The sequence below is a fragment of the Glycine soja genome, chromosome 5 (assembly GCF_004193775.1).
Source record: "Glycine soja cultivar W05 chromosome 5, ASM419377v2, whole genome shotgun sequence".
NCBI classification, from domain to species: Eukaryota; Viridiplantae; Streptophyta; class Magnoliopsida; order Fabales; family Fabaceae; genus Glycine; species Glycine soja.
In genome coordinates, this window is record NC_041006.1 from 210,666 (window position 1) to 227,836 (window position 17,171).

General features: G+C 29.5%; 3 protein-coding genes across 3 annotated transcripts; all 3 read left to right on the forward strand.

The window, feature by feature from the left end:
- Positions 1–214: 214 nt before the first annotated feature.
- LOC114411425 (alkane hydroxylase MAH1-like) lies at positions 215–1,896 on the forward strand. The gene has a single exon (XM_028375114.1). It carries the CDS (start codon positions 283–285, stop codon positions 1,789–1,791), a length of 1,509 nt encoding a protein of 502 aa, XP_028230915.1. The 5' UTR covers positions 215–282; the 3' UTR covers positions 1,792–1,896.
- A 3,802-nt stretch (positions 1,897–5,698) lies between these two features.
- LOC114411644 (alkane hydroxylase MAH1-like) lies at positions 5,699–7,416 on the forward strand. The gene has a single exon (XM_028375276.1). The coding sequence runs from the start codon at positions 5,764–5,766 to the stop codon at positions 7,264–7,266; it is 1,503 nt and encodes a 500-aa protein (XP_028231077.1). The 5' UTR covers positions 5,699–5,763; the 3' UTR covers positions 7,267–7,416.
- Positions 7,417–15,218: 7,802 nt separating this feature from the next.
- Positions 15,219–17,046, forward strand: LOC114411645 (alkane hydroxylase MAH1-like). Its single transcript, XM_028375277.1, has one exon. The coding sequence runs from the start codon at positions 15,297–15,299 to the stop codon at positions 16,809–16,811; it is 1,515 nt and encodes a 504-aa protein (XP_028231078.1). The 5' UTR covers positions 15,219–15,296; the 3' UTR covers positions 16,812–17,046.
- Positions 17,047–17,171: the final 125 nt, after the last annotated feature.

Sequence of the window (17,171 nt, forward strand, 5' to 3'; positions counted from 1 at the left end):
AATATTTTATTAATATTTTTTATTTTTTTTCATTACATCATAAATCTTATTAATTTTTTTTTCTTTCTAACCGTTAGATATGAATATTCAATGTCCACTAAACATTTTCCTATGAAATATAGGACCACCTAATAATTTTTGGTGTCAATGCAGCATTTGTATCTTTGAGGTGTCCCAAACTCAGGACTCAAACCTTTTATAAGAGGAACATATCCAATACGAGGAGAGGACAGAGCACAGATCACCGACACAAACGCTTCTGTTTTGTTTTGTTGATTTAGGATGGCCATGCTTGCTTATGAGGCAGCAATAATTGCAGCATTCTTCTGCTTCTTATACTTCTTCCATCGGAGACAATGTTGCAGACACCCTCTCTTCACTGACTTTCCCATCCTTGGCATGCTGCCACAATTACTCTTCAATTTGTGGCGAGCCCATGATTATTCAACTCAGGTGTTGAAACAACGTGGGGGCACCGCTGAGTTCACTGGACCTTGGTTTACTAAAATGAACTGCTTGGTCACTGGTGACCCCATCAACGTGCACCATGTCATGAGCAAGAGCTTCCCCAACTACGTCAAGGGACCCGTGTTCCGCGAGATTTTTCAAGCCTTCGGAGATGGGATTTTCACCGCTGATTCCGAGGCTTGGAAATACAACAGGAATCTCTTCCATTCTCTCTTCAAACACAGAAGCTTTGAGGTGTTTCTGGAGAAAACCATTCACAACAAGGTGCAGAATACCCTCCTTCCAATGTTGGATAATCTACAGCAACAAGGGAGGGTGGTGGATCTTCAAGATGTCTTCAATCGCTTCACCTTCGATAACATATGTTCTATGGTTCTTGGATATGACCCTAGTTGCCTTTCAATTGATTTTCCCGAAGTTGAAATTGAGAAGGCTTTTAACCAAGCGGAAGAGTCCATATTCTACAGACAAATAGTGCCAATATGCTTTTGGAAGCTCCAGAAATGGCTTCAAATTGGTCAAGAGAAGAAGATGACAGAAGCATGCAAAACACTTAATCAATTCATACATGCATGTATAGCATCTAAGAGAGAAGAGCTAAACAAGTACAAAGAAAATGAAATGGGTGAAGCTCATAAAGACTTGTTAACAGCTTTGATGAGAGAAGGAAAAGCACATGACGATGGATTTCTAAGGGATTCTGTGTTTAATCTATTTGTGGCTGGAAGAGATACCATAACTTCAGCTCTCACGTGGTTCTTTTGGCTTGTTGCTACAAACCCCTTAGTAGAAGCCAAGATTCTGGAAGAGATAAAAGAACAGTTTGAAACCAATGAGAAGATGCTTGGGGTTTTAACGGTGGAGGAGGTGAAAAAGTTAGTTTATCTGCATGGTGCTATATGTGAAGCATTGAGGCTTTTTCCTCCTATACCTTTTGAGCGCAAGCTAGCAATTAAAGCTGATGTGCTTCCTAGTGGCCATAGTGTTAATTCCAGAACAATGATATTATTTTCTTTGTATGCAATGGGAAGATTTGAAGAAACATGGGGGAAAGATTGTTTGGAATTCAAACCAGAGAGGTGGATCTCAGAGAAAAGAAGTATTGTTTATGTGCCATCTTACAAATTCATTGCTTTTAATGCAGGACCTAGGACTTGCTTGGGTAAAGATTTGTCCTTCTTTCAAATGAAGATGGTGGCAGCTGCTATTTTGAGCAATTACCGTGTCCAAGTGGTGGAAGGTTACGTTGCTACCCCAAGCCTTTCAATTGTTCTTCTTATGAAGGATGGTTTGAAGGTAAAGATAACGAAAAGAGAAATTTAGTTTGACGTGAGAATTCTGGTATCAAAAGTGCAAAAGAGTGTTGAAGCCAATGTGTCTTTACAGTCTTGTCTTTGTGTTAGCAAACCTAGCAATGTACAATTAGATGCATTTTGCTTCATAAATAAATTGGAAATAAACTCTATTGTTTCAATCACTTTATTATAATAGACGTGTGTCTACTTAGATAAAAATAAAAAATAAAAGAACGAACAGTTAGTAGTTGATGAGAAAAATGTTCCTAGGCATGACATTTCTACCTAAACTTACTCTATATGGATATCCGTAAAAAATGTCCTCAATGGATAGAGTAAATATCTATTTAATAGAGATGGGGAAAAGACCGAGTACTTGGAAAATTTAGTTAAATGGGGATGGGTGCATATATACATACTATATATAAAAGAAAAATGTTTCATATAGACATTTTGATATGTTATCCTACATGAGAGAAAACAAAATATATGTATAATAGCTTTTATGATATAATAAGAAGGAAAAGATAAAAAGAAATGAGATCACTCTTATAAAAAAGGTTTTAACATCGTCTAATCAATATTGGTTTTCTCAAAAATAATATTGAAATAAATACGGTGACATTTTAAAATTTAAGTGGAACATTTTGACATTGATTTTTTTGAAAAATCAATGTTAAAAATGTTTGATAGAAAAATTTACTAATATATACTCACTTATTCTTACAAGCAGTATGTTGACAGTCTATACTTTGAATGTATTTTAAGAAAAATTATAACTATAGCTTGCTAATATATTTCTCTTCAGAAATAAGTGGATGTACCTAACAAATCACATTTACTAATATATATTTACTTATTTTTTAAGAATAATACTTTAAAAAGCTACACCCGGATGTATTTTAATATTAGTTGTAGTTGTTATCACTCTTGTTAAAAAAACAAGTTAATAAATCATATATATATATATATATATATATATATATATATATATATATATATATATATATATATATATATATATATATTATGATTTCTGTATGAAAACTCCTTACATCAGAATATATCAAATAATAACCATTGAATTAAATTTGACAATCAAGGAATCCAATTAAAAAGACACGTGCCGTCTTGTTTTTTCTTCACGTTTGCCTACTCTCTGCTTCTCTCAATTCACGTTCTCTTCTCACGTTGCCAATATTGTAGTCTAATTAAGGTATCTTCTGAAACAAGAGGCTCTCTTCCCTACACTGCGTGTCAATTCCAAAATCGATTGCTAGTCTAATTGGTGCCATGATAATTACATTATTTCAATTCTCAATTTCGTGTTTTTATATGTTAATTTGGATAGATATATATGTTCTTTTTCCTCTCTTTATTTTGAAGTTTGAGTGATAATTGTGACGGTGAACTTGAACTTGGTACACAGAAGACATTTTCATTCCACAAGTGAATGAATTATTTACTTTGACTGTTAAGTTTCTGTGTTTTTCTATTTGTTACTTTTGTAAGTGAATGAAATATTTTAATATTGTACGTTGTTCTCTTATATAGATAAATCAATGGGTATCATTGTGATGAAAAATTAAAAATAAAGGTGGGACAACTATTTGTTGCATTAACAGATGGTGAAAATTTTTACACGAGATATGCACACAATGTTGGATTCGTCGTGCATCGCTCAACTCAATGTAAAAACCACGAGGAGGTGATTTGTTTAAAGAAATTTGTTTGTTCCAAAGAATGTGTTACAAAGTAATTAAAGAACAAGGTAAGGCTAGAAAAAGAAATAATTCTTTAAAATTACTCTTAAAATAATTTGACCCCTTCTTTTATATATATACCAATTTTGAAATTGATTTATGATATATATTCAATTAAAGTTTGTTAAACCATTTAATTAATACTAAAAGCATAAAAGTATATGCATATTAGGAATATATTTGATTTTTTAAAAAGAAATAATATATATTTTAAAATTGGTTTATGATATTAAGTTATAACTTGTTAAATTGTTCAGATATTAAAAATAAAAAATATATACCAAATATATGATACATGTGAGGAGAGTCAATTTCTCCATTTCACGAAAAATTAATATTGAAATGAAAATCAATATAATAGAAAATAGGAGGATTGAAGACTCAAGGAAACAAATATTTTTACATGTTTATATACAAATAAATTATATATATACATATTTTTAAGAATAAATTACAATAATCACCTTTAAGATTTTGTGTAATTACAAAAATACTTCTTATTTTTAAATCATTATAGTCACCTCCCTCCCTAGTAGAGGTAGGGGTGATCGAGAATAGACTAAACTTAATAAGGCTTTGGTTAAATAGCCCAGCTTATTAAAAAAATTCAAAATCTGAGTCTAGTCTATTATTTGTCATTTAAGTCTAACCTAACCTATTTAAAAGTTTTAACTTGACATGTGAATCTATTTAAAGGTCTATTTTACATTAAAACTTTTATATAAATCTAATTTTTATTTTCATTGAACAATAGACTTATAATCATTGAGAAAAATTCTATGCACATGAACCAAATTATAATTTATAAAATTTAAAATTGTCATTACTCAAAGCATGAAATAAATGTGAAAATAGTCTAAAATGCTAATATGATATAAGATTATTGCCTTTAAGATAACTTAATTAAAAAACCTATTATTCTAATAATAAGTCTTCTAATTAAAATATAAATGTATCACTCAATAAACTTACAAGTTTAATTCTTTATGTAGTTCAATATTTGTAATATTTTTGAAAGATAAAAAAATATATGAATTTAATACATTACAACAATTTAAATATAATAATAATACTAAAAATGATTATAATATATATTTACTTAAATAGGTCAGCCTGTTAGGCAAAGACTTTTTAAAGAACAAGTGACGTTTTTAATTGAATAGGCTTTTACAAAATATAACTTGGTCTATTTTTGAAAAAAGTCTAGTCAAACCTGAATTTAATATAGGTTAGATCATAATATTAAAAAACTGGGCCTATTCCTATTCCTACGTAGAGGGGTAAGTGCAACATATGAGGAAATGTCAATATAGTATTATTAAATATATAAAAAAAATCCAAGTGTATTATTTTCATACATATATGAAAGGGAGTAAGTGTAAGAAGAAAAAAAAAATAGTGTCATGTGAAATTTTTGAAAAGCTTAGGAGTATGAGTGGAATTTCCTTTACTTTTAAATACAATCTTAAATATTACGGTTTTTGGTAGGATCTTAACAATTACATTTTCAACAACTTTAACTGCTTAATTAATTTTTTTTAGGTGAATCTCTGAATTTAAATAAATATAAAATATTCATTTTTGATATAAAACAACAATGAATTGTAATTTTAATATAGATATTTTATATAATTATATTATTATGAAACTTTTAAAATTTTAATTACTTATAAATTGATAATTTTTAAATCAAGTGTGTATTAAATATTTGAAATCAAATTAAAAATTAGATCATTGGATACATCAATTTAGAAAAATATTTAGTTATATTGTAAACATTGAATATTTTAATTTAAGTAAAATATGTAACTATTTATGAATATAAATAAAATGGATATTTTTTAGAAAGGTATTTAATTTCAAGTGTTCAAACATTTATTTACTAATTATCTATTAAATTAAAAAATAATTATTTTATAAAAAAAAAACTATTGTTTATATAAACAACAGTTTTTATATTTTCACATCTATTACTCTAACGACAAGAGTACAAAACCTAATTTGTGGAATAAATGGCATAGCTACTCAGCAACGTCTTTTAGCTAACTTTTTAAACACCCATCATTCATTTACCAAAAAGAACATATATAGTTCATGTAATAAATAGATAATTAAGTAGAAATCTGCCTTCGGCCATTCACATTTGATTTTATATAAGAAGACATACCCACAGATGAGGAGTATAGGATAGAGATCACCAACAAAATATTTGCTTTTTGTTTTGTTTCATTGCAACCATGTTTGGCTATGCAGCAGCAATAATTGCAGCAATCCTCTTCTTCCAATACTTCTTCCATAGGAGACGATGTTGCAAACACCCCATTTTGACAGAATACCCTATCATTGGCATGCTACCACAATTACTCTTCAATTTATGGCGTGCCCATGATTATTCAACTCAGGTGTTGCAACGACATGGTGGCACTGGTGAGTTCATTGGACCTTGGTTTACCAACATGGACTATTTGGTCACTTGCGACCCCATCAACGTCCACCACATGCTGAGCAAGAATTTCCACAACTACGTCAAGGGACCCGAGTTTCGTCACATTTTTCAGGCCTTCGGAGACGGGATTTTCGCCGCTGATTCTGAAGCATGGAAGTACAGCAGGGATCTCTTCCATTCTCTCTTCAAACAGAAAAGCTTCGAGGTTTTTGTAGCGAAAACCATTCACAACAAGGTGCATAATGGTCTTCTTCCAATATTGGATCATGTACAGCAACAAGGAAGAGTGGTGGATCTTCAAGATGTCTTCAATCGCTTCACCTTCGATAACATATGTTCTATAGTTCTTGGAAATGACCCTAATTGTCTTTCCATTGATTTTTCTGAAGTTGCCATTGAGAAGGCTTTTAATGAAGTAGAAGAGTCCATATTCTACAGACATGTAGTGCCTAGGTGTGTTTGGAAGATCCAGAGATGGCTTCAAATTGGTCAAGAGAAGAAGATGACAGAAGCATGTAAAACCCTTGATCAATTCATACATGCATGCATAGCATCTAAGAGAGAGAAGCTAAGCAAGTACAACGAAAATGAAATGGGTGAAGCTCATCATGTTGACTTTTTAACAGCTTTGATGAGAGAAGAAACAGCACATGACGATAAATTTCTAAGGGATGCTGTGTTCAATCTATTTGTGGCTGGAAGAGATACCATAACTTCAGCTCTCACGTGGTTCTTTTGGCTTGTTGCCACAAACCCCTCAGTTGAAGCCAAGATTCTTGATGAGATGAAAGAAAAACTTGGGACCAAAGAAAAGACGCTGGGGGTTTTAAGCGTGGAGGAAGTGAAAAGGCTAGTTTATCTGCATGGTGCTATATGTGAAGCATTGAGGCTATTTCCTCCTATACCTTTCGAGACCAAGCAAGCAATTAAAGCTGATATGCTTCCTAGTGGTCATCGTGTTAATTCCGGTACAAAGATATTATTTATTTTGTATGCAATGGGAAGATCTGAAGAAACATGGGGAAAAGATTGTTTGGAGTTCAAACCAGAGAGGTGGATCTCAGAGAAAGGAGGTATTATTTATGTACCATCTTACAAATTCATTGCTTTTAATGCAGGACCTAGGACTTGCTTAGGGAAAGAAATATCCTTCATTCAAATGAAGATGGTGGCAGCTGCTATTTTGCACAAGTATCGTGTTCGAGTGGTGGATCATGTTGCTACCCCAAGCCCTTCAATTGTTCTTCTTATGAAGGATGGTTTAAAGGTACAGATAGCAAAAAGAGAAATTTAATTTGACGTGAGAATTCGGATCTCAAAATTATTACAAAAATGTGTAGAAGCCAATGTGCGTGTCTCGTATGCATGTATTAGATAATCTAACGATGTATAAATGCATTTGGCTTGAGAAAATAAATAGGAAATAATCCATTTTCTTTAGAAATCACGTACAAGTATTCTTTACAGAAAATGCGTTCTATTCAGAACTAAAACTCTCCGTATATTTAAGACTCAAATTTAACACCATCAATTAAGAACAAACAATTCTATTATTTCATCCAGGTGCTTGATAGTAAAAATATTCCTTTAGTATTTCAATAATCATACAGTTAATGATCATGATCAAATGCAATCTTAAGAGCATATAATTTCTAAATGAAAATGCATGGGCCCAAATAACATATATGGTACTTTATGAAAAAAAAATCAATATTTTTCTTTCGAATAAGCCATCGGGGGTAACACTTTTGAAGCTGAACTAAAAAAAAACCTTTATTTGAATAATTAACAAATATTTTTAGACCCATATAATATCTTTAAATTAGTGTCACACTAAAAGTTTGGATCAAAATGAACTTTTTTCAAAAAAAAAAAAAAAACTCAAGAACTCATACGAATATGAAATATGTTCAGGTTTTAATTATTAAGCGTGTCAATCAACTGACATAAAATTATTCAACTTGATCAATGATCTCGAATTTGAATCCTAAATATGTAATCACGTTAATACAATTTTTTCATTAATAGTAGTAATCCTATCCATCTCAAGCTGGATTGCCTCTAATAGGCCTATAGTGAAAAAATAAATATGGTCTCCAAAAAGAAAAGTATATATGCCCAAGTTTTTCTTATTTTTGGACTATTTCCAATTCTTGATTTTTAACTAACAACATACATAACGCTATTTGTTTATTCTTTTTGAGTAAGAAGCACAAGACATAAATACACATCCACATATTTTTATTTTCCCAAAATCTATAATATTTCAACAAAAGAGTAGTTAGGAGACAAAAAAAAAATTATTTCTAGTGCGATGTTCCTAATTAACTAGCCTCAGAGACTTATCAGCAGCAACAATAATGATAGTGATGGTGTCGCGATATTGAGAGTTTGAGGAGCAAGTTCAAAAGGGGAATGGTGCATGTGGTTGTGGTGGTACAATGTGATGGCAAGAATATGGTGGTGATTATGTCGCAATAGGATTTATAGGGTTTGAGGAGCGAGAGCAAGATTGACTTTGGAATGGAAATGGTGTGGTTGTCGTGATGGAGTGAAATTAATGATGTGATGGTGGCGCCAATAATGGTATCGTGATAGGATTTTTAGAATTTAGGAGGAGCAACGAGAGAGAGGTCAAAAGAAAATGACATGGATTGAGATGGTGGTGATGGTGGCATGATGTGATGGTGACGACAATGATAACGATGGAAATTAGATGGATGACAATGGTGTCACAATTGAATTTTGAAGGAGGAGAACAAAAGGATATAATGACTAACAAGACTATAACAAAAAGACATTTAAATTTATAAGAGACTAAAAGTAATTCTACATCGATTCTATTTTAAACGAATATATGTAAAATAACATATTTCACATTGGTTATAATTTGAATCGATGTGGAATTGATTATGCTATATCAATTATTCTTAAACCGGTGTAGTATACTTATACTTAATTTTAAAGAATGTCACCGATTTAACTCTTGGATTGTAGGATGGATGTCAATTGTGGTTTAGTTAACCCGTAAACAACTAAAAATGCCACCGGTTTCATCATCTACATTAGGTTCTTTAAAAACTGAAGTAAATACATGCCATAAAAGGCCTTTCGTATAATGTGTACAAAAACTAATTCTTAAATTTAGTTTAAATACTATTTGTGGATCGAATAAATGATGTGGCTAGTCAACATTGAGTTTTTGTTAACTTCTTACAGCATTCATCATTCATGTACCAAATGATAAATATATAGTTCGTGTAATAAATAGATAATTAAATAAATATCTGTTATTCACAAATGATTTTATAAAATACCCACCTAGACGAGGAGGATACAGATCACCGGCACCTCCACAAATAATAATAATAATAATAATAATAATATTTTACTACTAGCAATAATAATATGAAGAATGTATATAAAAGGAATATTTTGAATTGATGAAATATTTCATTAATAGAATTGTTTTATCAATAAAATTAAACATAAATTACAAAATTAGTTTTAAATATTATTTCACAATAAATTATGCATTTGATTAAATGAAGAATATGTCAATTTCAGAAAGGTTAGAATAAAATAAATATAAAAAAACTTTTCATTAGTTGACAAATGGTTTTATTTTAACATAATATGTTTCAACACCGCGATTTTAATAAATTAAGACAGATAACAGTGAGATTAAACATTAATAAAGAATGTTGCGTGTAATATTTCTTAATTCTTTTCTAATTTTTATCATCCCATAGTAACCAATTTCCAAAAAAAAAAAAACTATGACTCTTTTTTCTAATACAACTAGATTATCAAAAAGAGACAGAATATTTTAAATTAAGACAGATAATTAAACATTAATAAAAAAAAAACTTCTGCGTGTAATACTATTTCTTATTCCTTTTCTCATTTCTATCCTCCCATACTAACTATTTGCAATTCCAAAACAAAAAAATATTTGAAATGACCAATAAGCATTGTTCAATTATCACTTTTAAAAAAGACATATACTTTTATAAAAATATATTAAAGCGTGTGTGTGTTGGGTAATTTATTAAAAGCTATTAATAACGCCAAGCTACTACAACTACTAAAAGGTTATAAATTAAAATGTTTAATTATCAATTTAGTCCCCAAATTATTTTAAATGATTTAATTTGATCTCCAAATTTTTAAAAGATTCAATTTGATCCTCAAGTTTTTAAAATAAATTAATTTGATCTCCAAATTCTTTTAAATGGTTGATTTTTGTTCTCAAGTTTTTAAAAATTTGAGAATTAAATTAATTCATTTTTAAGAATTTAACAACTAAATTAAACCTTTTAAAAAATATAGGGGATCAAATTAAACCATTTAGAATAATTTGATGACCAAATATTGATAATTAATTCAAATTAAAACTACAAAATTAATGAGACGTACACCTAAATTAAGTTCTTTAATTTTGTTGTACAATATTAGTTGGAAATGTATTTTAGGCAAATTAACAAATAAAAATGCACTATTACACAAAGACTTTCAGTGTCAATTTTGCAAGTCTTTCAACGATGATTTTTATCAACTGTCATTGAATCGAGTGTAGTAAAAATTTCACCGCTTTCAACGATGATTTTCAAAACATTGTAGAATCTTGATATTTACATCAATTTTATACTAAATTGTTGTAGACAACACATTTAAGATATTTACATGTCATGTTATCCACATCGATTTCCTTATAAAAAAAAATGTATTTTCAATGTTGAAAATGTGTGTTGTTAGGAACCGGTGTTACAATTTTATTTTTTTAATGTTCAAAATCATTTGGTTATCAAAATTCAGATGTCCAAAACAAAAACCTGAGATTAATTAAGAAAAGGCTAGGATGCACGTAAAATTTCAGCAAATCATTTCTTTTATCAATTTTTTTAAAAAAATGATAAGACAATAAATAGGAAAAGTTAGTGGATATATTTCAACGCATAAACCAAACAATAAAAAAATGTATAATGATAAAAGAGAGAGAGAGAATACATGAAATCCTATCTACATCAATTAAGAGAAAATAACCTTAACATTAACACAGCAATAATTAAAATTTAAAACAAAAAAAAAAGTGAAGTAAATTCAAAGTATCCGTAGCCCTGCGGCCTCAACCTACCACAGTACCGTAGTACGGGTTCCAAGTTGACAACTTGTGCCACCAAGCTTTTTTATGGTGAGTTATTATTTATGTATTATTTCAATTCATTATAATTTTTTATTTTTCTCTTTATTTCTCTCATATTAGTATTTATTATACTTATTACTTTATTGAAGTTGGTGGGATGAAGAAAAAAAGTCCAGATTCCAAAAAAATATTCAATGGAATTTTTACTTTTCAAAATATTAAATAGGCTCTTGTGAGAGGAGGGAGGAATTGAAAAATTATTATAGGTAAAAGAAGAGAGATAAAAATATTTAATGTTGATGAGAGAGAAAATAAAAATTATTTTAAATTAAATGATAGATTATTATTATAATATCTTTTAATCAAACTTATTAAAACAAAGAAGCTACTCCTTTTTTATTCAAATTTTATGGTGTAGGTAGTTAATGTACTCATTCCCCCAAAAAAATATTTTAGTGCATTAGCATCCTTTTCTATGTTATTTTGGAATTTCTGCAAGAACATTTAAATATGAATATTTACCTATTATGAATAATATATTTGTGGTCGTACATATTTTTATATTATCTTTTATAATATTTTTATTTATATTTATCTTTTATATTCATAAATAGGCTACTCATATTAGAAAAATATAAATAATTTATATTTTCTCTGTACTCTTATATTTTTTATTTACTTTTTTATTTACTTTTCAACTTCAAAATATATTTTATTTAACATCTTATCAACACAATTGTCTTTTTCCACTGGTTTCGACAATTGATATTGCAACTTTCAACAAAATGTCATATAAAGGAAATTAGTTGGAAAAAATTATTCTTTTAAATTTATATTTTAATGTAAGATTTTTTTTTTCTCTAATTTTGTTATTCATACTATGAGTTTGATAGAATATTTATGTTGAATTTACATAATAGTGAATTTAATCATTGAGAGTCTTGAAGGTTCTATCATAGACAAAAATAAATTAGAATATTTTCCTCACCTGAAATGAGAAAATAATAAAAAAAGTAAAAATAAGAATAATTTTCATCACTCAAAGTGAGAAAATAATGTCATAATGTTTGAGACCTATGAATTTTATTATAATTTGATCTTACACAAGAGAAAGTCATATTCTTTTGAGTTCACATTTTAAGGTAAGACTCTTCTTGTCTCCCTAATCATATTATTCATAATTATGATATGTATGGTTTATATTGTTCACTTAAATGTGAACTTTATTTAGAAATAATGTGTCTTGAAGACACTATCAAATAAAAAAATTTAAAAATATATTTGTAAAAGGTCTTGAAGACCTTATAAAAAAATTGAAGATTTTTTTCCTTACTATAAGTGGGAAAACAATACAAAAACTGAAAAAAAGGAGAATTTTCATTTTTAACAAATGAGAATAAAAAAGATTGATTCTATCTCATCAAAAGTGATAAAATAGTGCAAAAAAAATGAAAAAAGAAAGAATTTTTTTTATTCTTGTAGTGGATGTGAGTTCTTTTAATATTTAATCACTCTAGTAGCACATGAAGGACTTAACTTACATCTAATGGATGTTGTTTAAACTTATATGACAACTCTCTTGATAATGCCATTTGCATAAAACTCCCTAAAGAATATAATTTGTTCAATAATACATATTCTCAAGAAGAATACTTCATATAGACTAAATCAATCAAGTCGCATGTAGTATAATAAACTTAGTGAGTATTTTCTAAAGGAAGAATATAAAAATGATCCTATTTGTCCATGTATTTTCATGAAGAAAAAAAATATGAAAATAGATTTTTCATAATTGTTGTTTATGTAGATATTGTAAATATTATTAGAACTCTTGAAGAATTTCTAAAAACTATAGATTGATTAAAAAAATAATATGATATAAAGGACCTAGGAAGCACAAATTTCTATTTGGGAAATTGAATATTTTAGGAATAAAATTTTTGTGTCCCAAGAAGCTTATATAACAAAGGTTCTTACAAGATTTTATATGAAAAATCACATTCGTTATGCATTCCAATGATTGAATTTTTTTAAATGTGAACTAAGATCCTTCTAGATCTTGAGAAAAGGTTGAAAAAGTATTTGGTCCTAAAGTATCATGTCTTTGTATTATTGGAACACTAATGTATCTTACTATGTATACACAACCTAATATATCATTTCTCACAATTCACTTGCAAAATATAATTTTTTACCAATATGGAGACATTTAAGCATGTATTTCATTATTTTAAAGGTTATTTATTCGATCCTCATAATGATATATCGTAATTTTTACATGAGGTGATATAACAATTTCATGGCAATATGTAAAATAAGCCAAAATAGGCACATCGATCAACTAATCATGCAAAATTTTTAACTCAACATGGAAAAAAATGACATTGATGATCACATATGAAGACAATGTTACATGTATTATATCAAAAGAGATAGAACAAAACATATGTCACTAAAGTTCTTTTTTACTCATGATCTCCAAAAGAATGATAATATAAATGTTTAATAAGTTTGTTTACGTGAAAATCTAAAAGATTTCTTTACAAAGTCATTACTAAGGAAGATTTTTAAACAACTAACTCACAAGATTAGATTTCGTCATCTTAAAGATAATTGTCTGCATGAGGAGGTGAAATAAATATATTTTGTACTTTTTCCCCTTTGCCATGTATGATTTTATCCCATTGAGTTTTTCAAACAAGATTTTTAATGAGGTAGGTGATTACGTAATATTGAAGAATGATGTATTTTTTTCCTTCACTAAGTTTTTATCTCATATAATAGACATCCAAAGAGGAAGGTTGTGAATAATATATTTGTGGTTAAATTATTCATTTGATCCTTATAATTTTACGATTCTTACATTTTTAGTTCCTATAGTTTGAAAGTGGTTTTTTTAGTTCCTATAATTTATAATTTGATTCTCTTTTAGTCCATCTAGTTTGAAAATAATTTTTTAGTTCTTATAATTTATATTTTAATTCCCTTGTAGTCCCTATATATAGTTTGAAAGTGATCTTTTTAGTCTCTATACTTTATATTTTAATTCACTTTTACTCCTTACCATCAAAATATGAGTAATACTATCAATTACAATTAACTACAAAAATATTAGCAAGTAATTCGTAACTAATTTATCGCTAGATAATTTATAATTAAAAAATAGTTGATAATTTATAATTAATTTGTAAATAATTATTTTTATATATTTTTTTATAGTAAGGACTAAAAGGTAATTAAAATACAAAATATAGGGACTAAAAAGAATATTTTTAAACTATAGGGATTAAAAGAGAATTAACATATAAATTAGAGGGACTAAAAAAATTACTTTCAAACTATAATGGCTAAAAAAGTAAGAACCGTAAAACTATAGGGATCAAATAATTAATTTAACCTATATTTATGAATGTTCATATCTTCCATTATCTTTCCTTATTTATATTTATCTTTTATAATTTCTCTAATTATTTTTTATACTTATAAATAGGTTACTCCTATTTAGAAAGAATATAAACAATTTTGATTCTCTCTAAATTTTTGTATTTTCTTCTTTTATTTTTCTATATTTTTCTATTCGAGTTATATTTTATATTTAACATTACTTAATTTATCTTAATTATTTGACGTAAATTAATTCTCTCTTTCTTTTATTGATTATGCAATTAAAGGAATCCCTAAAGAAGATAAGGCGAAATCAACATGATCACGATGTAACACCATTGACATATGAATATGTCCCACAAACATGTGATTCGTAAGTGTTCCTTAATCCTTTTGTAACTACGTGCATGAAACAACAAGTTTTAGGAAATGAACGATTCTTATATCCGATTGAAAAATTAGTTTGTCACTAGTGGTGGGAAATTAAAGTTGACGTGGACCTGTACGTATCTCTTATAAAATTAGCGACAGATTTAATAATTATTAAAGCATTCACTAATTTTTTCCTTAATTACTACACAATTTGTGGAATAAATGGCCTAGTTAGTCGTCGATCAACATCGTCTTTTTGTCGACTTCTTAGTTGCAATATTCATCACATGCATGTACGACAAATTAGATATCTGGCATTTCCGTTGGATTTTATAAGAGATCATTGATTAATTCACACAACCGCACACCCACATAAGAGGACATACTCACACACCACTAGGCTTTTGTTTTGTTGATTTACAATGGCCTTCCATGGCTATGCTGCAGCACCAACAATTGCAGCAATTTTCTGCTTTCTATACTTCTTCCACAGGAGACTATGTTGCAGACACCCCCTTTTGACAGACTACCCCATCCTCGGCATGCTGCCACAATTACTCTTCAACCTGTGGCGTGCCCATGATTTTTTCACTGAGATATTGAAACTGCATGGACCAACAGGTGAGTTCACTGGACCTTGGTTTACCAACATGGACTATTTGGTCACTTGTGACCCCATCAACGTCCACCACATGCTGAGCAAGAATTTCCACAACTACGTCAAGGGACCCGAGTTTCGTCACATTTTTCAGGCCTTCGGAGACGGGATTTTCACCGCTGATTTTGAAGCATGGAAGTACAACAGGGATCTCTTCCATTCTCTCTTTAAACAGAAAAGCTTCGAGGTGTTTTTAGTGAAAACCATTCACAACAAGGTGCATAATGGTCTCCTTCCAATATTGGATCATGTACAGCAACAGGGAAGAGTTGTGGATCTTCAAGATGTCTTCAATCGCTTCACCTTCGATAACATATGTTCTATAGTTCTTGGAAATGACCCTAATTGTCTTTCCATTGATTTTTCTGAAGTTGCAATTGAGAAGGCTTTTAATGAAGCAGAAGAGTCCATATTCTACAGACATGTAGTGCCCAGGTGTGTTTGGAAGATCCAGAGATGGCTTCAAATTGGTCAAGAGAAGAAGATGACAGAAGCTTGTAAAACACTTGATCAATTCATACATGCACGCATAGCATCTAAGAGAGAGGAGCTAAGCAAGTACAACGAAAATGAAATGGGTGAAGCTCATCATGTTGACTTGTTAACAGCTTTGATGAGAGAAGGAAAAGCACATGACGATAAATTTCTAAGGGATGCTGTGTTCAATCTATTTGTGGCTGGAAGAGATACCATAACTTCAGCTCTCACGTGGTTCTTTTGGCTTGTTGCTACAAACCCCTCAGTTGAAGCCAAGATTCTCGAAGAGATGAAAGAGAAGCTTGGGACCAAAGAAAAGTCGCTTGGGGTTTTAAGCGTGGAGGAAGTGAAAAGGCTGGTTTATCTGCATGGTGCTATATGTGAAGCGTTGCGTCTCTTTCCTCCTATACCCTTTGAGCGCAAGCAAGCAATAAGCTCTGACATGCTTCCTAGTGGTCATCGTGTTAATTCCGGTACAATGATATTATTTTCTTTGTATGCAATGGGAAGATTTGAAGAAACATGGGGAAAAGATTGTTTTGAGTTCAAACCAGAGAGGTGGATCTCAGAGAAAGGAGGTATTGTTTATGTACCATCTTATAAATTCATAGCTTTTAACGCAGGACCTAGGACTTGCTTGGGCAAAGACTCATCCTTCATTCAAATGAAGATGGTGGCAACTGCTATTTTGCACAAGTATCGTGTCCAAGTGGTGGAGGGTTTTGTTGCTACTCCAAGCCTTTCAATTGTTCTTCTTATGAAGGATGGTTTAAAGGTACAGATAACAAAAAGGGAATTATAATTAATTTGACCTGAGAATTTCACTCGATCTCCAAAAGTACAAAAACATGCAGAAGATTAAGTGTCATTTATGTCTATTAAACCTAAAGATGTATTTATTGTTATTTGTTCGTGTTTCCTTTTCGTATTAATTGATCGGTATCATGTATCTTTCCTTGCCTTCTGTTTGACTGTACCGTGTTAGATTTTGTATTAGGGTTAGACTTTAATTAAGTAATATATTATGTTATATTATATATACATAATTATATATAATGCATATATTACATAATAATATAAAAAAAGTGTAATTACTAATAGGCTTATTTAGGCTGATAGGGAAAGTTTTATTCTAAAACTACTAGATATTTTATAAACTTAT